At 39.9% G+C, this 26,614-nt stretch overlaps 1 protein-coding gene across 10 annotated transcripts; it reads left to right on the forward strand.

Moving 5' to 3' along the window:
- The first annotated feature begins 229 nt into the window (after nucleotides 1–229).
- svilc (supervillin c) lies at nucleotides 230–26,614 on the forward strand. Of its 10 annotated transcripts, none has more exons than XM_015041929.1 (34): nucleotides 231–336; nucleotides 3,653–3,732; nucleotides 3,828–4,150; nucleotides 6,769–6,924; nucleotides 7,032–7,199; nucleotides 8,896–8,927; nucleotides 9,919–9,980; nucleotides 10,637–10,782; nucleotides 11,407–11,626; nucleotides 12,615–13,078; nucleotides 13,178–13,304; nucleotides 14,519–14,560; nucleotides 14,645–14,707; nucleotides 15,421–15,495; nucleotides 15,582–15,681; nucleotides 15,761–15,829; nucleotides 15,918–16,086; nucleotides 17,926–18,092; nucleotides 18,168–18,275; nucleotides 18,348–18,484; nucleotides 19,396–19,543; nucleotides 19,634–19,779; nucleotides 20,386–20,561; nucleotides 21,691–21,835; nucleotides 22,585–22,888; nucleotides 22,979–23,130; nucleotides 23,520–23,622; nucleotides 23,700–23,907; nucleotides 23,986–24,119; nucleotides 24,197–24,352; nucleotides 25,172–25,315; nucleotides 25,407–25,519; nucleotides 25,938–26,093; nucleotides 26,251–26,614. In XM_015041929.1, the coding sequence occupies exons 3-34, from the start codon at nucleotides 3,870–3,872 to the stop codon at nucleotides 26,338–26,340; spliced, it is 4,761 nt and encodes a 1,586-aa protein (XP_014897415.1). In that variant the 5' UTR covers nucleotides 231–336; nucleotides 3,653–3,732; nucleotides 3,828–3,869; the 3' UTR covers nucleotides 26,341–26,614. The 10 variants fall into 10 exon arrangements, with proteins under 10 accessions (XP_014897424.1, XP_014897415.1, XP_014897414.1 ...); XM_015041933.1 differs by having other exon boundaries at nucleotides 240–336; nucleotides 3,675–3,732; XM_015041928.1 differs by having other exon boundaries at nucleotides 3,653–4,150.

The raw sequence follows: 26,614 nt of genomic DNA on the forward strand, positions 1-26,614 counted from the left end.
AAATAATGCAAAAAATAAAAACAAACACATGTCATTATATAGATGAGAAAATATGTTTAAATCGATTTTTAATGATGTGGCGGTAAACTTTGAATGGTAGCTTTAAGGGTTTATGGAAATATGAGAACGGCTCGAAGGGAGAGCCCGCAAACATTGACGTCCGGTCCCGGTAGGGGCGTCCCAGGGTTCGCCCGTCTATTTATACCTTCTCCCCTTAATACGGAGAGCCACCCCCAGCTGCGACTGTGACTACATTTGGAGCGACTCACCGCGGGGAAGGATCAGTGGGGAGGGACCGCCGGCCGGCTGGAACAAGGCTTACGGCGCGCATTCAGTGTAAGTAAACGTTTCTTTTCAGTAAGCACGAAGTAAAGTTTTACATCTAAATTTTTTGAGGACGCATTAAGAGTCCAGAACCAAGCAGCAGTTCGGAATGAACTTTGTAATTTTACCCTCAAGACAGTCGAGAGAAATGACCCACCTGTTGGTTTGACCTGCGGAAGTTTTCGACATTTTTATCTCGAGTAGCAAACGGTACGAAGCTGATGTTTACTAGCCTGTAACACAATTACGGGTAAGAGTTTCCCAAAAGTATTAGTACAAATTGCATATTTCTCTCCTGTTTTCTCCAAATTAATAAAGCTTAATTGAATATTTAATAAGTTTTGTGGTATTCATACATTACGCAAATGGAATAATTAGGAAGGTATTGTAAATAATCTCACCGTGTTGGAGAGTTAAAACTGAATATTTTTCTCTACTTGATGCAGGAAGTTTTAAACATCATGCATAATGCAAAACCATTAATGCACTTAGTGGAGTGGAAGCAGATGGATCATAAGGTGGAGAGACAGCTCTTCCTGTCAGGCCTGCTGCCTGTGTTTATAACAGTACAGGGCCTATCTGTTAAGTGTTAATCTTACCTATGGATAGTGTAATAATGCAAGGCCGTGTTTGTGGTATGCAGGAATTTGTCCTTAAGTGACAGAGACCATTGGGAGCTTTGGTGCAGGTAACCCAGCAGGGTAGGTGTAATTGGTCAGAGGCTTATTGTTGGCCAGCCTTTTAATCTGGTCTGCTGCAGAAACCTTCTGATTCCCCTCTCACTTCAAATCATTTCAGGTTAACATCCATATTGAATTATTCTAACAGTGTTGTAATAAAAGATGGTGTTGTTTTTCTTTACTTTTGATAATTAGTTGAATATTTTGCTCCTGTCAATGTTCAGATCTCATTCTCTGCTGCTGGGTGTATTTCCAGCTTGTGTTGAAAGTGCTCCAGGATTAGAAGCCGGTGATCCCTGTTGAGCCTCGGCTGCATTCTCCTCTCTGCAGCTCACATGACTATTGCTCTCTGCAATCTCAATTCTTTCTTGTGTCTAGCCAAAGACGACCAAAGAGCACACATAATAACGATTTAAGGGGGAAAAAATAGATTTTTAAAATTGATTGAGGTCTTGTGTTAAGCACATGTTTACGTGTTGGCATGTGTTGATCTCTGCATCCACTACTTGGCTTATGTTCCCAGTAGCATGGAGCCATCTTGATATCTTAACAAGCTTATTCTGCTTTTACTTTCAGATAGAAAACAGTTTATTGTTGTCGATGCATGTACAGTTGAAACCAGACATTTGCATAGACTATTTTTAATTACGTACAAATAAATGAGTTTTAAACGTATCGAAAACCAAAAGCATAATATTTGGATCAAATTGAAAATTAAAAACTGAGCCAAAACTAGACCTGCCTATAAATGGGACAGTCATTACTCAGGTGGAAGAAATTAGACTTCTGGGAGTCTCTATGGGCAGCGGACTGGAGTGATCTAAGGATTGAACGCACTGTTACAGTTATGGGAAGTCAACTACGGTACTTGTTATGAAAATGTGTTTATTTATCATCTTTAAAATTAAACATTTTAAGATTGTCTTGTGTCACTTGTAATATTGCCTCATGATATGGTCCAGTGCTTCAGAAAAAACATTTAATCGAACTACAATTAGTCCAAAACAGGGCAGCTCGTCTTCCTATCAGGATGCACAAATTTCTTCCACATGCTTTGCTAACCATATGGAGATAACAGCATTTGTATGTAGAAAGCCATAGCAGTATTAAGCTTCCTTATAACAGCTCATTTTTAACAGTTGACTTTCACCCCCCCCCTAAATTTAGTAGAAGTGCATTCTCTTATTTCTACTTTGGTCATAAAATCATCCTCAAAGTATATTAAAGCTTAAAGGTTTTCCTTGCGGGGAAAGTTTAAAGCTTTAGATTGTAGCATTGAGGCTCCTTTGAAGTAGGAGATCATATTTTTTTTGTTCAGATGAGTCAGGTCTGACCAGCTGTTGCAGACTCCTTGTTTAGTTAATCCGTATTCTTTTGCTTTTTTGCTGTATTTCAATCCACCAGCCTGTGGGCAGCAGATCAATCAATAAACTTAATATCTTTTAGAGTGGGACTTCTGCTGCCAGAACGTCCATTCAGCTTCACAGCAGATTAATCTGGTGCACAGCGTCTGTGACTCCTACCTCTTTGTTCTTCCTCCATTGTGCTTCCTGCTGTGGGAATGCTGACATCTACAGTTTAGTAAAGCACACAGACACACACACATACACACATGGAAACACACATTTATTTTTCTGCATACAGTGCTGTGCAAAAGTCTTGATCCACATCTCATTTGTTTACGTTACGAAAGACTTTCATGCTATCCCAACTGGTAACGATCAATAGATCTCCACACTTTTTGGGGATTTTGCAAAGTTTTTTTTCCTAAGTTTATCACACTTTGTCATGATTCACAGTGATAGTTTTAAATATATACATCAATGATATTTAAAAATAGATTTCAGGTTTAGGTTTCCCTTGCAGACGAAAGGGACGTTCCTTGCTTGTTTGTGTCCATGTTGCTTGGGAACATATTATTTCATGTGTGCTTAAACACATTTGAAAGCATATTTAATCAAGACAAAGCATTTATTTATTTTACATGACATCCTGTGTTTAAAGTGGTGATGCAGGTTGCTTAAGTTACTATTAGTTTTGCAGAAAAGATCACCAAACTTTGCAGACTGTGTGCCATGAGGCTAGCACCCCGAGTGGAGCTGAGGTGTTGAATTTCAGTGCAAGAGGAGATTCTTGACTCGGCAGGCTGGTGCCGATCATCTTACATGGAGGAGAGAAGGAGGAAAAGAGGTGAAACTAGATCAAGGATATTATGCAAAAACTGCAACTCTTGTATGTTTCCATTTAATCATTTTGCACACACATTTTTAATTGCCTCTTGCAGAGTAGGACTGTTCAAAAACAAACTCGTACTGTTCTTCATATTTTCTGTGCAGTAGCTACGCCTGTAGATTTGTTGTAGAGCTGTTCTTCAGTTCAATTGAGGGAATTTTGTAATGAAATTTGCATTTATTTTTTATTTGCATTTGTTCTGAAGTATTGTAAGTGAAATGTATTTAAAATGACTTCAACAAAATGATTAAAATATTTAAAACAAGACAACATGGAGAAAGCTGAAACGATTGGGAAAGTAAAACTTTGAAACGTTGCATTTGTATTTATCCAACTTTACTCTGATACCCCTTAATAAAATCCAGTATGTTTCTTGACCCTTTATTGTGCCACTTTTATTTTTTTTTATCTTCCAGGAGAAACATCTCACTTCCAAAGGCACTGATGGTCTCCAGCACCTGATAACCGATGAGCAAAGCAAAAAAAAAGTCTTCAGGTCGGATGGAATCTGAATTCTGCAAAAATTCAAGCTCAAGCTGAAAAGCAGAGGACAAATTTCCCATCTACTTTTCCTTCCCCCATGCTCTGCAGTCATTTGAGAAACAGATAAACACCAGAATCAATCAGAGGGACATGGATGCATCAGAGAAGCTTGTTCTGGAGCCCAGAGCAGAGCGGATCGCCCGCTACAAGGCCGAGAGGAGGCGAGAGCTGGCCGAACGCTACGGAGACTTAGAGGAGCTTCCCTCCAAGTGGGTGAGACGGGATGGAAAGGAGCTGAGCAACCCAGCGACCTCAGCACGTGGCGGGGAGTTTAACTCAGACGACCTCGGTGAAAGAGTGAACGGCAGAACACGAGACGTTACAAATGGAGTCAAGGCCGACGCTCCTGCAGAGCCAAACTACCTGAGAAGGTGAGTCCCGTCTGGAAGACGGATGATTATTTCTAAAATTCATGATTCTTATCATAGATGAACACTTGTTAAAGAGACGTTGAGACAACATTTTTACACGGAGTAAAAACGTTGTCTCAAAGTTTTTACTCCATGTTTCGTCTCGGTCCAATTTTTGTCATCCATGTGGTTCACACATTTTCTTTATGCTCTGAAGATCTTGTCGTCTTGCTGGGCTGGAAATCCCTGGTCGATTTTAAAAGGTGCATTGTAATTATTAACCATAGCCATAATAGGATTTGTCATGGGAATTAAGATTTGTTACATTACTGAAAATGTCATAGGTGTATTTTTGTCTAAAAAGGAACGTATTATGCAAAACTCACATTCTACACTGTAAGTTTAGGTTTTTTGTCGTCTGGAGAATTAGTTGTTTGAAAAACCTCCAAAAAGTAACATCACAAATCAGCAGGAACTGCCCCGGAAGCTCAGCCCATTACCTAGCAACCCAAGCTGAGCTCCAGCACTTTTGGTCAGCTGGCTTTACCACTGTATAGGCAGTACAATGGCTGCTGCAGCAGTGTAAAAGACAAGTGTTTTGTTGTTGACTTACCATCCAGAAACCACTTGCTGCATTCTTGGATGTTCAGGAGGCTCCACTTCTGCTTTTCAAAAGTATACGGTTGTATAATTGCGCATCTGTTTGCAGTCAATTTCACGTGCGAATGTAAACGTTGAGTTGGCGGTTGTGGTCAGCAGGAGCGTATTTGGATTTAAAGTGGCAAGATGCCCTCAAACTGCTGTTTCTGAAAGGAACGGAAGCATAAGAGGTCTCCATTAGACATATTTTAAGGAGGTAGTATCATTTAATTTCTATCCCACTCAAATAAAACTTGTTTCTTTCACACTAACAACAATCAGAACAGTCTTGGTGGATTTGAGCTTTAAAGGAACTTAAAGAATTGCTGCAGCAGGAGGCAAATCATTTGTAAACATTTATTAGTAGGTCATCAAGCTGCATGAGTTCTGTTTTGGTTTCGATAAGTTGATTTATGACAACATTGTGTTTTTTTTAAGGTATTTATACCCATTAATGTTTCAGCATTTTGCCACTTGTCTATTGACTTCGATTAGACCATTGTAACTTTAGTATCCTTAGATTTTTAACTTGGTGTTTGGTGTGTTACACAAAAATGTCATTTTGGTCTCATCTTCTTCCACATGTTGGCTAATATGTCGACAGATTCCTCCACCTCAATTGTTGATTTCTGCAAAAACCTTTTAAAAAAGTCTTTAAATACATTAAAGTTTGTGATTTTTAATGTGAATAAAGGCAGATGCATACCCGCAAGGTTCTGTATCTGTCACGCGGATTCCGGCTGCATGTTTATTTTCTTGTATCAGTTTGTAAGGGAGCAGGTGTGTTGACCTACGCTGGTGCAGCTTCTCAGTCGTCTGGGACGTGACAACCCCGAGTGCTTAAGAAGAAGGCAGCTGGACTTCCCGAAGAAGAAGTTCAGTTGTCTTCTTCTTAAGAACTTAAGTGTGTTGACCTAATTTCACCAGTCAACAATAAAAATACATCATATCTACATAACCAGGATGAAAGTGGAGAGAAAGAGAGATTTTTCTCATTTGTCTTTGTTTCCCTTTATAAGTTGGTTTGTAGTTATTTGAAATCCTGTCCACTCTGAATTTATCTGCTGAATTTGGAGCTTCATGTATGCAGTACCAATCTGTGTGAAATGTAGAAGCAGATTTATAAACTAGCTTCAGACACTTTATTTGAAGGGATGTGCATAAAACTGACATGACTGTCATAAACATGATGTGACTCCTGAACATGAATGTTTGACATTAAGTGTCATTTGGTAAATAATGACACTTTTTATGCAAGATTGCATTAAAGGTGTCATTATTTACCGAATAACACTTCATGACAGCACTCAAACATTCATGTTCATGTTCAGGTGTTACATCACATCTGCCATGCCAGTCGTACGTACACTCCAGTTTTCTGGTCGATCACAGATTACCGGTCTTCAAAAAGCCTGACCTGCCGATTCTGATTTTGTCTGAGATGTTGCTAAATATAGCAAGAAAGTTGTCGAATTGGCAACAGTGAGTGACTATCGTCAAATGCAAACGTGCAGACATGACCTGGTGGGCTGTTCTGTCAGTCAGACCTCTCTTACAGGAGAACAGAAGAGGACAGTGGTTGATTGTTAGACTTTCATGTAAGTACCGACGGACCACCGATCTACCAAATTTAAGGAAATAGGCACCAATAAACCTACAGGCCGATAAATAAGTCAGCATTACCTTTTTTATGCACTTATTAAAGCCTCCAAATGTGCAACAGGTTGAAGTTGCATTATGAATGTAAATATCCTAGCAGCCATTCGGTATTTCTCAGTCATTCAAACCGCTCACTCTCTTTTTTGCTGACTTCCTCAGTTGCTTTTGTTGCTGAATCTGATTTTTCTCTTGCTGCTGCTGTCCTGCCTTGACTCCTCATGTGATTTGAGAGGCTCTTCATTTATCCTTGAAGTTGCATCTTTCTCTGCAACACTTCAGCCCCTGATGGAAAACTACAACTCTAAATTTCATTGCGTTTGCTGCATTTTCACTCACTTTAGCCAGAATTGCCAAGATTCTGCCAACGTCCCGAGTGAGGACGGGCTCCTTGTCCATCCAGGACCTGATGCCTCGCAGCTCCACACTCGGGTGTCGGTGGGCCAGTTGAGGAGTTCCCTCCTCCAGCAGACAGAGGGCAGCGCAGGCCAGGAGAAACTGTAGGGTTGCCTTCATGTGCGTGATCCAAACCGTGCGACCTTTGTACGAGTGTTTACCGCCATCTTTGCTTTTCTTTTTCTGTTTTTTCTGTGTTTATGGAAACCAGTGGTCCCGATCCTGGCCACACCACATCCTCTCTGGACCTGGCGGCTGGTCCTGAGGGAGGCCGGCGGCGGGGCAGGCGCTACCTTCAGGGGTCAGCAGTGGGTCGGAAAACCAGCGAGCGCTTTAGGACACAGCCAATCACAGCCAACGAGATGGAGGAAAGCACCGGGTAGGAGCTGTTTCTCATATTTAGTAGCAACTCTGGTAAAATAAACCTTTAGATAAATTAATCTTTTCCAATAGCTCCATTTCATACTTAATATTTTAGAATTTAATTTGAGTTCAATCATGCAAGTGGGAAAAATGGAACTCCTGCTATTAATACTCAAAATTCCTCTATAACACTTTAAAAAGTTAAACAAAGTGGGGATCTTTAAGCTTTCATCTTTTCCAGTCAAAATGTTCTTGTTTTTTTAAATGCATGCATTCTAGTGATGTTGCAGTACTTATCCTCAATTGTGTTGGCATATTGCATATTGCCATTCATTGGTTTTCTGGAGTGTTTTGTTTCAGATCATGGTTCCAGTTAAGCTAGATCTGGACAATATAACAAAAAAACATATCACAGTATAAGGGTTTCACATCAGTCAATAATGATAATTATTGATCAGTTTCTTGTTTTAAATTTCTCAAATATTGCCAAACTGGTGACGTGACCTTTGCTGTTGTATCAAACTGTTCTTCTCATTTTCTCCCTTCACACCTCACCGTTGTGTTTTATTCAGTTAGCATGAAACTGCTGCTCTGTAAGTTACTCAACAGGTTGTTGCTAGGCAACCAAAGAGCGAGCGAGTTAGTTGAGGCCACCAAACCAACCTTGCTTTGCTAGTTGTGAGAGGTTGAGCAGCCAAAGCCTTTCCTTTGCCTATATCTCCCAGAATGCTGTGCGGTTCTAAATTGAAGTTCAGCGAAATTACTGAAAATTCTATTTTACGTATATTCTATTGATTATTTATGGCAGTATGTGTTGCTGTTGATTTATTGCCCAGCCCTGAGTTAAAGCTCTACCAGCAGATATCAAGCAGGTGAGACCGAAAAGGTGTTTTTCCCAACATGTCTTTTAAACCGTCAGTTGTTATTGACGGAATAGTTGCTACGGAGACGTGGCCACTCCAAGGAGCTGCTCTTTGTTGCTCTCCTGCTGTTGGCTTTGGAGTTTTTTTTTTTTCCCTTTTTATTCATTCATACTCCAACTGTGAAGATGTGGGATTTCAGGTGAGAAATTGTTCATTTGTAGCCAGCTGTACATGTTGTCTCTCCCATTTTGAAGAGTTGCTAAGAGAAAGAACCTCAGTTTTGCATAATATTTATACACTAGGGGAACAGGAAGTCATTGAAAACAAATTAGGAGCCAACAGAAACTTAATTAAATCAGCAGCTGTTTCTTATTAACTTGGATGTTTTCCCAGACGATATATTCAAATGTACTGAAATTAAATTCAGTTTTAATTTATTTAATAGCTCATTCAGATGGGTGCTAACAAATGGGGAGGTAAATGACTTTATTTTAAGCTATAAATTAACTGTTATTATTGAGATGTCACCCAATACTCAACTGTAACTGTTCTTAAGAAAACTTCGAGACGTTTTTCTTAGCTGAAAACATTTTTATTGGGTATTTCAATTTAAAAAGTAACCTTTCAACTGAGGCGTTAGAAACCTTTGGGTGGTTTGCATGAGTGTGTCCTTCATTCTGAGATCAACGGCGGCGTTTTATCAAGAATGCAAATTTTTCGCATTATCTTGATTCTCCGAATCCGCAAACAGAAGCACAAGGGCATCCACAGTTCATTTAAAGCTGGATCTGTGTGAGAACACTCTGAGCTCTTCATATTTATATTTAACACCATGGTCTCCTCTTCCAGGCTCTTGGATGCAGATGAAAATGACAAGAAAGGTAAAACTTTTATTTTAGTACATAGAAGGTTTAGTGACGCCAAGAATATTGTTTTCTTTGCATGCTCTGCAGGAGACATGTTTTGTATTTGTTCATCCATATTGTCCAGATATCTCTATAAATTCTTGTAACTGCCCAGGAAATAAACCAGGTTATATTTGGAGGCCCACTTTGTTTAATATGGTGAGAGATGATAGGTTTACGAGTGAGGAACAAAGTCACCTCTCCTCTTATTTGACCTCAGCAGAAAAAGATTATAAGTCAACACAAAGTGGTTTTAATGGTTTGTACAACAGTAGGTGCCTCTTATTGCACTTACAGTTTACAGAAAGGATTATTTCTCACTGTATTTGTCTAAACATGTATAAAAATAATGTTTTGTGACAAAACTATTCTAATAAATTTATGTACATGTACTTATACATTTATTTTTAAAGAAGTAAGGGATAAATTATTAGTTGTTTGCTAAACCTTTGAACAAATAAAAACCTAAAAATAAATGAGGTGTACATTTCTATTCAGTGCCAACCACCTTCATTTTCTGGAGCATGTCTCTTCTACTTTTGACATCTTGAAACTGAAATCTTTACAAAATAACTCGAGTTCAATCAGGCTGGATGAAGATCATCTGCAAACTTCGTTTCTTGCCACGTTTAGATAAGGTTTTATCTAAACATTGTAAAGGTAGCTTTAATGCTAGGTTCAGGGTTGAGACGGCTTGAAATATTATTATTATTTGAAATAATTATTTTATTAAATATTTCAACAATTTGAGAAATGAGAACTTATCTTATTTTTAATACTGAAGAAACTGAAGTTGAAATACCTTCAGATGAAACATAAGTAACCATGAAGTGGTAAAATGTTAGTAATTACACTCCATTTATCTCAAGAAGAATAACCATTAGTGGGTCCATCTTTGTTAATATTTAGTAATAATTTAAGTGTGTTGATTTGCAACATTTACATCTTTTCTTATGTCTTCTTCCAGCGGATGTGAAAACAGACGACAGAGCCAAAATGAGCGTGGCTGCCAAGATGTCTCTGTTTAGAGTAAGTCTGTGCTCTGAAACAAGAACCTCATTGCAAATCTTGACCTGTTTATTTCCTCAAGTAAGCGGCTTAAATGTGTCAAATACAGCAGAAATGTAGTTTTTGTTCTGGACAATTTGATGGTTAAAGTATCACTGAACATGCAGAACATCCAGGTGGAAACGTGGACCAGGCTTGATGTTCCTGTTGCACTCAGAAGCTGAAACGTTACGGTTTTATTTCCAATGACTCGGGTGAAAATGTGCCAGACACTGTAGTGCCATTAACAGCCAGCAGCTGTGGTAAAATTAGCCCGCTGCGCTGCAGAGACGGGCAGCGAGGAAACTGAAGCCTGCAGGTCTCTGGTTACACCGTGACCTGTTGGAAGTAAGCTGCCAAGATGCTTTATCCACTAGTTACAGTGCCGCTTCGCCTGCCTTCTTTCATCAGTACAAGACAGTGAGGTGCTCTGAGTCATCTCTCAGTAATTTAAATGTACAAACTAGCCTTGAACCTCTCACTAATGCCCCTTTGAATGATTATACAAAAGTTTTCCATGTTTGAAATCACCTGTCAAAGAATGAAGGAAAGTTTACAGTTTACCCACCTATGCGGAAGGTTTTGGATCATTTGATGTCTTGATGAGTTGATATTAATACATTTTTTTGCTTCTTTAGGAACTGGAGAAGTCAGCTGCCTCCGACTCCTCAGCTTTGTTGAAGCCTCACTCAGCCAACAGCTTACCTGAGCGGAGGGCGCGGCGTAACAACGACCTTCGCTTCCTCACTCAGCCAATCACCTGCGAGGAAATGGTTTCAATGAGGTGGGTAGAGATGAGCGAGATGTAGGAGCTTGTTTTAAGTCAACAATTCCTTAATATTGATTAAATTGGCAGATAATTTCCCTTTTAACAAAACATTTTCCCCATATTATCAGTGAAATAATCTGCCGGTGGAGCTAGTACTTTTTAAAATCAGTATTAAGGAATTATTTACTTAAAACAAGCTCCTATATCTTGCTGGAATGTTACTTGTAAGTTTGCACAGTAAACTAGACCAAAAATACTTGGTGAAATGTTGTATTTTTGCAGTGCAGAGCATCATGTATAAAATGTGTGTCAGATTTTACCATTCTTAGAGGTAAAATGTCTTATTTTTCCAGCTACGTGAAAAAACTACAGATGCAATTCTAGCTCATGCAATCAATCAAAGGTTACTTGGATAAAATTAAGCTGCAGATCTTTTTAGCTCTACAGTTGAATCACCAGCTGCTGAATGGAGTGTGGTGGACTCACTAAAAATAAACAACACTGAATGCGATAAAGGCAGTGGAGGAACATGGTGTGCTCACCAATGTGTTCTCAGTATTTTATAGGTCATGAAAAAAGAATGAATGTTCTGATGGCGCAGTTCTGCATGGTTGTAGCTTATTTTGTCGTGTTATGCAGAGCTCCTCCTGCAGCAGAGGTCCCGTCTGGACAGTCTGAGTCAGTGGAGGTCGGAGATGAGAGCTGCAGGATGAGCATGAGGGAGAAGCTGGCCCTCTTCAACAGGCTGTCCGTACCTGAAAAGAACGGCTCCGGTCCCGCCGACGGACCACCAGAGAGGCGGAAACAGAAAGGAGCCCGGTACCGCACCCAGCCCATCACCGTGGACGAAGTCAGTCTGGTGAGGAGAAAATGAGCCAAAGTTTAGTTTTAATCCTGAATTAATGGGTTTCGACATTTAATTTACGTTTGGGATCAATCAAATAGTTTTGAATTTGAATTTTGTATTTGGAAGTTTAACCCTTTGAAGACGAGGTCTATAAATGGCCATCCCGGCGCGCAGTCTCTCTTCTCAGTGCGTCAGCGCTCGCTATGAAGCCATGTAGCGATAGCTAGCAAAACTACTACTAACACTGCACACACCACGAACTCTAACAACACACTTACAGTCTAAAAAACCTAGTAAAATCCACAGCATGGCTGCGCCCGAGTCTCTTGCCATATCCAAGTCCCCCTCCCTCCCCCCGTCTCTCTCTGCGTGTCTCTGTTCTACCTAGCAACAGACCGTCAACACATTTTCATTGGTTGTTTCGAAATGTGGTACATTTAGACCCCACAAAATAAGGCGGAAATTATCAATCTTATTTCTGGCTTTATTTTGAAGTAAATAACCACAAAACCAATATAAAAACACCACTTTTATAAAGTTTGAAGTCCGTGCTGTCCAACAGAGTTGAAATGAAAACTCGGTATGCGTCCATGTTATTACGAAGCCTTATAAATGCGTCACATGCTTGTACGCCGCACGGCGGGCAGCGACTACATAGGGTTAAGAAGAAAAACCTCAATGATCTCTGCGGAGCGTTACGGCTTTTACTTGATATATATATGAAACCTTTTGGGCTTCAAATGTAATGGACACAGACAAAAGCAAAGGGAGAAAAGTGTGGAAAAGGTTTAAAAGGAAAGAATAAGTCTGCTTCTAACCCTGCAGAAAGAGAAAAAACAAAACCACAACAAACAACTCATGCAGATATTAAAACATGTATAACATCGTTGGAAAGTACAACAGTACATAGTAATTCGTATTTAATGGCAACCTATTGAGTGTGTACCTGAAAACACCTGTGTGTGTATTTATATCTTTTTTCTGTCCCGTTTCACTTCAGCTTCAGAAAGGCCCCATCCAGCTTCCCGCCTTCAGTTTGTCCCCAAATCTGTACGACAGACAGCAGGCCTCATCTGTTAACCTGAAACCCAGCGAGATGCGCCTCACACAACCGAAGTCCGAACTTTCAGAACCAGAACCAGCACAACGGGGCTTGCAGGATCACAACTCTGAGCCGTGCTTGAAGGGGATCCTGAAGAAGAGCCGCCCCGACGACTCGGAGGGGAGCGGGACCGACGGGCAGGAGCTACCGCCGCTCAACCAGCAGAATGGTGAAGACTGCACAGATCCGGAGATGTTTGGGAGGACAGAAGGACCCGAGAGGCCGGAGCCACACAGAGACACATCAGTCAGAGTAGCTCCATGGAGGCAGAGAGCTCGAAACAGGAGGGAGACCCCGACACAACTCCCATCTGATCTGGATTCACAGATCACTTCCTCTGTGGGAAACGGCTCTGATGCTGGGTCTGTACCATGAGCTCTCACTCTTTAATGGTTCTGATATGAAAACATAAAGAACAACTTTTGTAATATTTGTTTTTTTATTCTGTTTGATTTGTCCAGAACACAAGGTGAAGAGCAGAGTGTTGAGAAGCTTGAGGAAGAAGACAAACCCAAACAAAAAGCTTTGGTTTCCGTTGGAGTTTGTTCACCAAATCCACAAGAAACACCAGAGTCACCGAGAGGAAAAGTAAGGAACAGACATGCATTTATGTCCCTGCAAACAATTAAAACTAATAAGTAATAACAAATAAATTAAAGACTTTTAGTTGTTTACATTTCTAAACATTTACTGAAGGCACATTGAAAAGTATAAAGTGTTTGTTAAAAACATATGTAGATTGAGGCACTTTATAAAAGCAGCATCCTTCAAATTATACATTTTTTCTCTTTTTTTTTACAGGATTTTGTGTCTGAGCAGCTTCCCTGCCTGCTATACTTTTCTGATTTTATTTTTCTTTTATTGAAAGTTATTAATTGCCTTCCAGTTTACAACTTCAAACCCATTTTTCTTGGTCATTCACAAAAGAAATCTGAAGAAAATGCACAGTTGTTTTTGGCTGTAATGCAAAAAAATACAAGAAAAAAAGATGTAGTGTTATGGATATTTCTCAAAACACCATTATTTACCACATATAAAGCATTTAAGCTTAATGTACAACATACAGCTCTGGAAAAAATTAAGATACCACTTAAAATGATCATTTTCTCTGATTTTTAACCTTTCTGGATATGTTTGAGTGAAATGAACATTGTTCTTTTATTCTAAATTTAATATTTATTTGCAGAAAATGAGAAATGGTCAAAATCATGAAAAGGTGCAGAGCTTTCAGACGTCAAATGAAGCAAAGAAAACAAGTTTATATTCATTTAGAAACAACAACACTAATGTTTTAACTCAGGAAGAGTTCAGAGATCAGTATTTGGTGGAAAAACCATGAGGGGTTCAGTCAGAGGTCTATTAATTTTTTTTTCCAGAGCCGTATGTTGCTTTTTGCATCCTGTACTTGCTGTGTTGGAGGTTAGAGGGTTCGCTCGTCCAGCTGGCTTTAGATTTTGAGACTGGACCCGCGGTTTGATTGGACCTTTGGCCGTGTCACTGAAACACGATCTAGCATCTCTCAGCACTCTGCATTTAGTATGTGCTTAATGTTTTGAGATCAGACTCATGTTACTGGGAAACATATTCAGACCAGTTATGTGGTTTATAACAGTTGGTGGGAATCTGGAATGCAAACAGACATTTAATTATTTGGTAGTTAAATTTTAAGTTATGACCTAAAGATCTCCTCTGCAGCAACACACCCATGTTACATGTATATTTATTGTGTTTGATTTTGTTCCTCTTTTATTTTTGTGGTAATTTTTTACATAATTTTCCTCTCTTTTGTTTTTCTTTTCTAGAAGAAATCAGAAAGCCCTGTCCTTGAGACGCCTCAGTGCTGGGTAAAGCGAATCAAAGTCCCGTATCCTCATAAAATATAGTTTGAACCAAACATCTTTAGCCTTCTGCTGTTTCTTCTCTCCCAGGAACCTGTCTTTGCGTCTGTCTTTGCTATCAATACACCCCAATATATCATGTGTTTTAATCAGGTAACTGTGTGGCCTGCTGTATGGGACGTTAACTGCTGCTTGTCATGATTTGGAGTGTTCAGCATGCAGTGATAAGTTTTTGAAAGCACATTCAGAGAAATGTGATTGCTGCAGCTCAAGTGTGACATTTCACTCACTCTAACAACCAAACTTTTACTCCATTTTTTTGCACATTTTGCACGGTCCATCTGCTCCTTTTCTGCACAGGATGCAACAAGCAGCACGTCCAACAAAACAAGCAACTTCTTTTTCGTGCTCTCTCGATTTCTTTGATTCAGTAAGAAACAGTAAATGAGGAAGAGAGAAAAAGAACAGAAATTTTCCCCACCTCTAAAAAAAACTTCCTCTGTATTGCTGTTTTAGGAGAAGATGTTTCTTTGCGTGAAATTTGAGAATTAGTGGTTTGCTCACTTTTATTGCATGAGTTTGCCTCTTTGTCACCTAAGGTGCTATTTATTCATCCAGAGTTGTGCCTCTTTAACGGATTGTTTACGATCTTATTTCATCTTCATCGTTTCAGCTTTGCAGCTGGTTTGTAATCCTATAGTAGTACTACGAATACACTTTTTGTATACTGACTTACTCTTTGTAAATACTACATCCTTCTTTTATTTTAAATGTCCGTGAGTAACTTTAAGACGATTGACCACAAATGTCACTGGATGTCCATGTAATCATCTGTTCATTGTGTTTTCTTTTCTCTTCATCCTCAGACCGACATGTGCTTTGAGGCCCAGGAAGTCTCCTCTCCCACAAAGACCCCGATCCAACCGCAGTGGAGACAGAAGGTGTTATATGCTGTAACTTTTTCTATTTTCAGAATTTCTGAGAAGGTGATCTGTGTCTTCACACATGTGTTTGTGTTTCTACGTAGAGTAAAGAAGCTGAACCTGAGCTTCAGATGGAAGAAGGTGAAGAGAGTAAAACAGAGCAGCAAAGCAACAAGCAGGAAGCTGAGATGAACATCGAGAGAAGTGAGTTTTATTCCTCTGGATTTGATCTGGGTTTGTCTCTTTAATTTAACATTCCCGTGTTTGGAAACTTTGCATCAAGGATCTCCTGCTGAAACAGACAGTTGTGATATTTCCAACAGGAACATGGACTCCAGCGATGCTTCAACAGGTCGGCGCTGCATCAGCTCTTCAAACCCAGAGTTTTTATTGAATGCTAAATTCTTTCCTTCGTCTCTCTTTGTCTGCTGCTTCTCCAGTGACCGTCCTGCACATCGGCCCTCCTCATGAAGAGACGCCTGCTGATGGTTTGAAGATATCGGGCGGACTGCCGCCTCCTCCAGCTGGCGGCCCCACACCATGCGGCGATGTTGCTGCTACGGAGACGGATCAGGACCTCGCTATCCTCTGCCAAAGCAGCACGCCCATGTGAGTTTTGGTGATTACTCTACGTTATGGTTTAAGTAGAAGAAAAGCCTGGTTTATTTTTACCTGCTTCATTTTATTTTAATTTCTGAAAAGTATAAAGAAGTTTGGGTGAGATCATTGTGCATATTACGGATATGCTAACAAGTAATTGAATACTTTTCATGTATTTTAATGTAATTTATTCACATTAAATATCCTTAAAAACATGCTAAAGGTTAGATGAAAAGAAAATCTCGCTAGTTTGTGGCAGTAAGTTCCCTACTTTTTTAGATTTCTCCATGAAACCTCTAATTTACTCCAGTTATCCAGAATTATTCACTGCTAAAACACAAAATCTTCCCATGTATTTGTCATCTAGTTTCTAGTGCAAATGTCTTAACTAACTTAGAAGAAGCTTTCCAGCAAGATACATAAGCTTATTTTATTCCTTATTGATAAAAATGTACTAATTTCACTGGGAGATTATTTGACTTGTCTCATGGGAAAAATGTCAAGTTATAAGTGAAATAATCTGCCAGTTTTTTTTTTATCAATATTAATAAATTTTTTACTTAAAAGCAGCCTCTATTTCTTGCTGAAAGTTACTTGTAAGTTAGTTTTGTCTTATTTCAAGTCTACTATAATATTTACACATGAAACTAGACCAAAAGTACTTGGTAAGATTTTATGTTTTTGCAGTTTTGAGACTGGATTTGACTATTAGATCACAATTTAATGGTTAAAAAAATAATTTGTAAATAATTGTGGGGACATTTGTGATCAACTATTTATTTTATTTATGTTTATTTCTTTTATCAGCTAGTGGTTTGGATGTTTTCCAGCCTCTTGACAAGGATAGTCATCACAAAATATTAAAGCTTTATGGTAGATTAAAACAATACCACAAATAGTCTTGTGTTTTTGTTTTTGTTTTATTTTGCAACTGTTATGATCTAAAGCTAAATTGTGATGTAAATTACCCTAAACAGTAGGGCTGTAGTGATACAGTAATCTTACGATACGATACGGTACATGATATTCTGTCCACGATACGATATATATTGCAATATTCATCAAACGATACAATTCAGTACACTTTTGCGATTTTCTGAAAGATTTTAGAGGGACAGAGCGATTTTGGTGGCATTTTGTGACTGTTATAGAGTTGGATTGAATTCATTTAACTGAAAACTGATTAAAATCATGTCCATGGACACAGACTTAAAGTCGACAGCTGGACAAAATTAATCAAAGAAGTGGTGAGAAAACATGCTTCTTTTAATTGAAACAGTACAAACTGTAGCTTACATGCATTTGTAAAGTAAAAGTGCACCAAGCACCTGCTCTGAATAGTTTGATACCTTTTAACCCTGACACTTAACATGTGAAGGAATCACTCTAAGCCTGATGACCTAATCACTCTCTTGGCGAAGCAAGCAGTGAGTGAGCAAGATGACAGTTGGATGTTACGATACTTGCGGATGAATATCAATTTTTTTCTAGGAAAGAAAACATCGATATATATCGCGATATCGATATTATCCTACAGCCCTACTAAACAGAGCATTTGCCTCTGAAAAGTGAAGAATTGGATACAAGCATGAAACACGAAGGAGAAAAACTAATAAAATTATATTATTGATCCCTATGCACTGAACAATTTCCCTTTAATGAAGTCAGCATTAAAGATTTTGCAAATCTGTTTTTGCTGTGAGAGCGACATCTGCTGGTTACTTCTAGACATGTTCAGACAAATCAAGATAACTGAAGAACAACCAGTGTTACTTATTTAAGCCAAACTAACTTTGGTTGTTTGGTTGAAAACTCTGAGGTTTTATTGTTGGTTGCATTTGTGTGCAGACTCAGCTCAGCGGTCACAGAGCACAGACGGGCGGTTCGTCCGTCCCGTCGGACTCAGGGCTCCAGAAACCCGCTGAGGGCTCTGGCGGCCAGAGAGGACATCAGGCAGGACTACATGGGGGAAAGGGACAACAGTGCTGCAGAGGAGAGGGACCAAGCAGAAAAAAGTGAGTTAATTTTCTCATTTACTTTCGTTTATTTCACTCAGCTGCTTCATGTCGTTTAATCCTGTCTGTCCACAGATTGTAAAAACTCTTCCTCACCAGATTCACATCCTGTCACATCCTCAGAGAAGGAGATGAGCAAGTCTTTCCCTCCGTTCAGCAACCTGATGCTCATTCACATCAAAGGTAATTAAATATTTTAGTGATTTGTTTGCTTATTTTGCCGTCTATTTAACCATCCACACTGGGCTTTGGCAGGGAGGCGCCAGGTCCAGGTACGTGTGGTCGAACCCTCGGTCCGATCGCTGAACAGCGGAGACTGCTTCCTGCTCGTCGATCCCAATCATTGCATCCTGTGGAGTGGAGAGTTTGCCAACAAGGAGGAGAGAGCCAAGGTACCCAAAGGACAAATTTGGGGCTGAAACAATTCATCAGATTAATTGATTATTGAATCAACTAATTTAGTAATTGATTCATCATTAACTGGACTCTAAAAAGAGCCAGTTGCTGAAAGAACAACATAATCAGAACAATAAATAAACCAGAAATGTAAAAAATATATATAATATACATTTTGCAAGTATCTTAGTTTTAGCTTCATTCAGTTCAAATTCTGTGAAAAAATAAAATAAAATCTTCTGTCAAGCACCTTTTGAGTCCAATTATTAATCAGTTACTGGTAGATGACAAATCAACAGATCAGTTTTACATTGTATTGATGTTAGTCAAGCAGAAAGAGCAGAGGGTTTCACATGTTGATGTTTTTAGCTGCAGAAGCATCCTTTGCTCCTTTTACTTAAGGAATGCGTTTCAGGCAACATTTTTAAAAAATAATCAACTTATTTGTTTATTTTATGTCTTTTTAGGCAGTTTGAGCGTCAAAAATAACATTCAAGTCAATTATTTCAGGTTATACTTTATTTAAAAAAGTGATTCAATAACGGAAAACAACAATTATGATGAAATGGTAACTATTAAAACAATTTTGAGATCTTCTTTGTTTTCTTTCTCTTCTTCCCTCCAACTGTCTGAGGCCCCCACAGCGCCCCCACTGGCTTAAATTACACTTTAAACTGGTCTCTAGTTCATTTTATGGGGAAATTCAACAGAAATATAAGCCATCCAAATTCTGAGACTATCTACTGGTACGTTTGCTCCTTGAAACTGTTCACGGTGTTTGATGCGTTCAGTTTGTCGTCTGTGATCTCGGACTCTCGGGAAGTCCAGTTAGTGTTTTCTTTTTCTTCTTATTTTTGCAAGGCCTTCTCTGTTTTCTCGTGCAACTGCAAACTGTTTTTGTTTTCAGGCTCTTGAGCTGGCCGCCTTCATCCAGAGCCGAAGGGAGCTCGGCTGTCGCGCCTCCCAGGTTGTCCACCTGGAGGAAGGGCTGAACACTGACGGCCCTGAAGCTGCAGACTTCTGGAGGCTTCTTGGAGGAAGAAAACAGTACAGAGGTTGGATTAGAATCTCACACGTAGTTTCCAGCAGAAAACAAAAGCTAGTTTGGTTGTCTTATGCAGGAATTTGCTCGTTCCCTCCCACAGCTGCTGGTGCTCCAGAGGAGGATGAGCTGTTTGAACAAGGCGTAGTGGAGTCCAACTGTGTGTACAGCCTAATGGAGGACAGACTGGTGCCTCATGAACAGGCCTGGGCCTCCATCCCCAGCACCGCCCTGCTGGACTCCTCTGAGGTCTCAGTAAACATCCATTGTCTGGATACTTTCATTTACATTTACTTGAGTTACTTCTTGAGGAAAAACATACTTGTAGTGGTATTTTTACTGCACTGTATATTATACTTTTACTTGAGTAATATTATTATGAACTGCTGCGACTGGATACTCTATTCAGTGCAGAAAGAACAAACATATTTTAATAAAAAAATATGTGAAACACAAACATAAAGTTTATGTCAAAGTGAGAATACTTGTTATTACACCAGTTTAATTCTATAGTTATTTTCTATCTGCTGAACCTATCGGGTCATTTTGAGTTTAGAAAGATACAGTAAACAATATTTATTGTCACTGGAAGTACATACCACTGTCCTAACATTTAACATTACCCACTATAAGTATTAATTTTATACAAAGTTAAAAGAAATGTGTGTAAAAGTGTTTCTTCTACTTATTTATAGTGTTGCTGAAATTTATTTTAATCTTTAAAAAAAAAAAAAAAAAAAAAAAAAAAATATATATATATATATATATATATATAAATCTGCTTTTCTCTTTTGAGTACAATTTTTGTCTACCCTGCCCACCTCCGGTCATGACACAGTGCTCTGATGCTTCCAGGTCCTGGTGTTTGATTTTGGCAGCGAGGTGTATCTGTGGCATGGACGCGATGTTTCACCCAGCAGGAGGAACGTTGCTCTCCAGCTGACTCACCAGGTGTGGGTTGGAGAGTACGACTACAGCAACTGTCGAGTCAACCCACTGGATCCCACTCAGTGCAACCCCAGCGTTCAGCCGTACGTCCAGACGTTACATATTATAAACCACTGGCGGACATGCAGTCCTTCAAACTGCAAGATACAATAATCTGTTCAGTGACACTGAGAGGCAGACTGCAAAAACACTCAATTTTACAAAGTATTTTTGTGTAGTTTCTGTTGCAAATATGTCATTGCACTTGAAATAAGATAAAACTAACTTTCATGACGCTTGTTTTAAGTCAATATTTCCTTTATGTTGATGAAAAAGCACAAATTCCACTAGTGCCGTTACCTAGCAACCACAACTAAGCCCAGCCCGTTACCTAGCAACCCAGTTCAAGTTCCACCTGCAGATTCCTTTCACTTTTAGCAATACATTATTTCTCTGTCATATATATACAGCTCTGGAAAAAATTAAGAGACCACTTAAAATGATCAGTTTCTCTGATTTTACTCTTTATATGTATGTGTTTGAGTAAAATGAACATTGTTCTTTTATTCTATGAACTACTGAGAACATGTCTCCGAAATTCCAAGCAAAAATTTATGTATTTGCAGATGATGAGAAATGGTCAAAATAAGGAAAAAGATGCAGAGCTTTCAGACCTCAAGTAATACAAATAAAATAAGTTCATTTTCATTTAGAAACAACAACACTGATGTTTTGATTGAGGAAGAGTTCAGAAATCAATATTTGGTGGAAAAACCAGGAGGTTTTCAATGTTGTTCAGTGCAGTACCTAGATAAAACCGAAGCACTTGTGTATTTATTTTGTATTGTGAATGAAACATGATGTGTTAAATATGATTCAATCTTAAAGACAAAGGTCAGTGTTCATAAAAATATGGGGAGCAATAGTAATTTGGTTGCACTGGTAATACACACCATCATCTTCTGATTTAAGTTCAGTCCTATTGGGGAACAAGTCATGCACAGAAACAATGATGCAGTTTTAATATTAAAAAACTAGGAAAAAAAAAACACATACTGGTTACAACTTCATTTTCAAACTGCTGACTTCAGCATCCCCAGCCTTGCTGGGAGCTGTGTTTTACAGAATGGATTTTCTGTAAGTCAAGCCTGTTGGACTCTGCTTCAGATTCAGCTTCTGTAACGACTGCATTAATGTTCATGGGGGTCTTATGATGATGGGGTTTGTGCTCAGGAGGGGAGAGGGCCGTCCCAGCTGGGCCCTGCTCGCCGTGGTTACCGAGGACAACGAGACGGCGCTGTTCAGGGAGAAGTTCCTGAGCCCGATGTGTGGAAGCGACGACGCGGCGGAGGTCGATTCAGAGGGGAATGCAATGCAGGTTAATCTCACAGTTCAGTGGTTTTATACTCTGATCTCACTCGTACTCTCTAATAACACCAATACAGCCAAAATGGTATTCTCTCTCTCTCTTTTTTTTTTGTAATATGACTTTCTGTCTTATTTCAAAGGGATAGTATAATGTAAAACATACTTTTTTGAGCTTTACATCATGTTAAAATGTTATTACCTCGTCAAAAACACACTTAGAGTATTGCCTTAATTCTTTCATTCATGTTTGAGAAATAGTTTAATCTCCATGGCAACCATTCAGCTGTGCAAAATGTCTGGGTGGACCTAACCCTGCCTTCAAGGCTTCAGAGCTTCAGAGCAGTCCTCCCCAGCAACTTCCCCACTCAGCTCCTTCAGACTAGCCAGCAGCAATTAGCAAACACCTGGTTGAACTGCTGAGCTCATTATTGGAACTACTTCTCAGTGTAACACTGGTAAAAATGTTGTTGAAGGGTTAATAGAGGAGCCGTGTTGTTATGATTTCTTGAAGGTGGATTTTCAGAAAGAGCAGGAGTTTGTTAAAGAGACAGCGATCCAATTTCAAGGTGTTAAATTACAAAGTAAAATTTCTTTTAAGCCATATTTGATATATACAGCATTTTTATAACAACTTAAATTGACAATGTTCTTGATTGTGTTATAAAGAGGCTATAAACTAGCCTGTAATACACAAAATACTACCCATTTAAAATGAAAAAATATTACAAATTAGTAACAGGTTTCATATTAATTTTACAGTCCCTCCCTGTTGAACAACCATCATTGGACATCCTGACTCCCTGCGACATTAAAGCTCTGGCATCCGGCGGGCTGCTGGAAGGAGACGCCTCAGTCCGGACTGTTCTGTCCGGCGTTGATGTTCATCGAGGACGGGGTGTCATCACCCTGGAAGAAGGCCGTGCGATGGAGCTGAGGACCGTTTCCGTGGATACCTGGCACGTCCAGGAGTTTGACGACAGTGAAATTCAAGTGGAGAGCACGGGGCAGCTTCACGAAGGAGATTCCTACGTGATCCGCTGGACATACAGCATCACTGCGTTTGGTCAGTGACTACTGATGATGAAAGGTTGTAATAACAAGCAAACATTATGATGTTTTTTCTCACCTTAATGTTTCGTTTTGTTCATTGTAGACAACAGGAGTAGCCAGGATGAGTGTGGGAATGTTTCCAAACCACAGGAGAACACGGCATTCTTCCTGTGGCGAGGACGGCATTCCAGTGTCAGCGGACGGGACACGGCAGCTTTTCTATCCATCGGGATGAACAACCAGGAAGACTCACAAGTATGGATGACTTCTGCACTTTAAATGTCCAGAGTATGAACCTAAGAAGCTGTAGAAATCTGGTTCTGTAACGCAAAAGTAGAAACCAGGGTAAATTCATGGATATTTTTAAAGATCCTAGAATCACCCAGTACAGTCAAAATATCTCAGCCAATTAATGTTTGGGGGATTTTATAGAGTTTATAGAGAAGGAAGCATGTGTATGGTGTAAATATGTAAGTACAGGTAGCTTTTCAAAATAGTGTCAGTGTTTGCCGTGTTCTTAATTAACATACATAATATTTACTCAAAAATCTTCACCACAGGATTGATTCTGCTCATTTTCAGCCATAAATGTCTGAAGTTATGTTTTGTATTGTTTAATACCGATTTGTGCTTTGTTTCTGTAGCTGGTTGTTCCTCAGGGTAAGGAACCCCCCTGCTTCCTGCAGCTTTTCCAGGGAGGTCTGGTCATTCACAAGGGAAAGCGAGAGGAACCCACCTCCACTGCAGGTGGAGTAAAATCTGCTTACACTTTTTTCCCTGTTTCATATTTTTTTTAACTGAAATAACATTTGTTTTTCTCACAGCAGACTGGCGTCTGTTTTGCGTGCGAGGGGAGCTCCCAGAGGAGGCTTTGCTGCTGGAGGGGGATTGCTGCTGTTCCAGCCTGAGGTCGAGGGGCTCAGTCGTCCTGCTGCACAGCCAGCAGGGGGTGCTGTATCTCTGGACCGGCTGTAAAGCCCACAGCAGCACCCGAGAAGTTAGTAAGAGGGCAGTGGAGCGTCTCATTGAAATGTAAAGCATGAGTCTAGTTTTCTGTCTGAGTGCAGCATTTGTTTCCAGCTTTCTGTTTTTGAGTTTGGTGTTTTTCAGGAGTCCGTCAGAACTGGGTCTCTGCAGAAGCAACCCTGTGATGGTGCATTTTGTAGAGGAAGGTTCAGAGCCCTCAGACTTCTGGACCGCTTTGGGCCAGATGGACAGAAAGGCCTATGACTGCATGCTGCAAGGTGCAACATGATGCACATTTTAGTTTTTTATCATTAAGACTACAGTAAGAGACCACATTTCTGTTCTCTTCTTGCAGATCCTGGAAAGTACAACTTCACTCCCCGCCTTTTCCATCTGAGTGCCTCTTCTGGCAGATTTGAAGCGGAGGAGCTCCGGAGTCCGATCCGGCTGCCAGGGGTCGTGATGGCGATGCCCTTTGTCCAGGAAAGCCTGTACTCTGTTCCTCAACCAGGTGAAAAAATATGGAAAGATTTCAAGCACATTGAGCTGTAAATAATTTAAAATATATAGAAATAATTAAAACTCTACATTTTTGTACGCCAAACATCCTATAGAAACATCAAGGATAGATTCACACCAGGAAAATCCTTTGGTCCGAACCGAAAGCTGACTGTATTTTTCTCGTTTGGTGCAGTTTGCTTTCACATTTTTGCAAGTGGACTATAATTTGTGAACAACGCCACGCCAGTGACATTCATCACTCCCATTTGGCAGAAATTATGGGGGTGGGACAAAACACAGACTCTGAAAAACAAACATGGAAGTCCAGTTTTCTGCATTTGTGCTGTTATTATATCTGCAAAGCAGTTTTGAATGTCGAGCGCAGCTCATTAAACACAAGTTTCATGATGGGATATTTCTAATTTTGGAACAGCATCAGCAAATACCCTGACCCACAATATGCTGGCAGCAGCATCACTAAGCAGAAAGATTAGGTACAATTTCATCGCAGTCAGTACATGCAGTAGTAGCGTTAGCAACAATGAAGGGCTAATTTTTTTCCATAATGCCCGGCAACGGTGGCTCATGAAGTCCAGTCGGACGTTTATTTCCTGTAGTTGTTTTGCATCGAGGCTGGTCTGTATTTACAGCCGAAGTGAACTGTACCAGAGTTAGTTTGGAAGCGGAGCGAGATCACCTGAAAAAAGCTGAAGAAAAAGTCCAGATCAACCAAGGAAACAAACTCTGATCCATTTAAAACGGACCAAATGTGTCAGGTGTAGTCTTTACTCCACGTTATCGTTTGATTTCCTCTGCCTTCTGTCATCAGCCTTATTCCTGCTTGACAACCGGTTAGAGGTCTACCTGTGGCAGAGAGGTCAGCCTGAGCAAACGGGGAGCTCTGCTGCAGCCTGGAGCCTCTGGCACAGCGAGAGAAAGTGTGCCATGCAGACGGTTCTGCAGTACTGCAAAGGTCAGGGGAATTACTTTCATGGCTAATTGCCTTAGAAATGAAAGTGTTTTCTCTGTGTTTAATATCCTCTCATGCATCCACTCTGAACCAGAGATAAACCCGAGAAGGCCCCCACAGGCTTACCTCATCTTTGAGGGATCAGAGCCTCTCACCTTCACTAATGTCTTCCCCCGCTGGGAGAGGAACCATGGACCTCTCACACAGGTATGCATGATTAGTATTTCCTGCCAGAAAGTAGGCTAGATGTTGTGTTGCATATTTATTTGAGCTTCTACACACTATGACCTCTGGGAGAAGTGACTCAACTGTTTCACATGTTTATGGAAGCAAATTCTGCAGCTTTCTGGAGAGCTGCTCCTCACCAATAACTGCTGTGAACAAAATCTCTGATGAAATTCTCCTCTTTCGTTCTTACGTAAAGGAATCAACCGTCAACTTATTTTTGAAATATCTCCAGGTGCTTGCTTAGGTTAAAAGGAACAAATTGAAATAAAAGCAGAACTTTAGAACTAGTATCATTTTTTAAATTTTAAATTAAACTGGCTTTTTAAAATAATTGCTCTGGTACAGTCTCCATTTTGCTATCACCCAGTGTCACTTTCTTCATGTCGATGTGAATTAGAGGGACTCGGGGGAAGTGAAGCTGACCTTGGTGCAGGACGCCCTGGCCCAGCTCATGAAGGCCCAGTGCCCTGTGGAAGAGCTGCTGCGGAGCCCCTTACCTGCAGGCGTGGACCCGCAGCACCTGGAGGTCTACCTGTCTGACCAGGACTTCCAGGTAACCTGAAAGCTACTGCAGTAGCATCTTTCAACCAGCAGAGTGCAGTGTTCACCTGAAATAAATGCCTCTTCTTATAGGAGAATCATAATCCACAGAACTTTATTAACTTTTGTTGCTGGTTTATAAACTAACCTCTACTTTGCTTCTATTTCAGGCTGTTTTGGAAATGAAGCGGGATGAATATGCCTCCCTTCCCAGCTGGGAGCAAACTGATCTGAAGAAAAGCAAAGGGTTGTTTTATTAGACAACCGCATCGAGTGAAAGGCGAGCGGCGATTCTGCACCTGGGACTTCTGCCTTTAATAAGAACGGAAGGTGAAGCTGGGATAGCGCCATTTTTATTGCACAGAAGACTGCTCCGAGCGTAATAAACAGAGAAAGAAAAATCACTTTATTTATGTCAAAATAATATGAGTGTGTGAACATTTAACTGGAAAACGATTTTTCTAAAGTAACCACATGGTTCCTATAGGACATTTTGTTTCTGTACAAGTTAGTGAAAAATAAAAGTCAATGGCA

The sequence above is a fragment of the Poecilia latipinna genome, unplaced genomic scaffold (assembly GCF_001443285.1).
Source record: "Poecilia latipinna isolate Pla-1442-1.1 unplaced genomic scaffold, P_latipinna-1.0 Scaffold573, whole genome shotgun sequence".
Classification (NCBI taxonomy): domain Eukaryota; kingdom Metazoa; phylum Chordata; class Actinopteri; order Cyprinodontiformes; family Poeciliidae; genus Poecilia; species Poecilia latipinna.

Coding starts and splice junctions, on each gene's coding strand:
- svilc (XM_015041928.1), top strand. CDS start 3,870: ATGGATGCATCAGAGAAGCTTGTTCTGGAGCCCAGAGCAGAGCGGATC. Junction 13,079..13,177: donor GGAAACGGCTCTGATGCTGG/GTCTGTACCATG, acceptor TGATTTGTCCAG/AACACAAGGTGAAGAGCAGA. Junction 13,305..14,518: donor CAGAGTCACCGAGAGGAAAA/GTAAGGAACAGA, acceptor TTTCTTTTCTAG/AAGAAATCAGAAAGCCCTGT.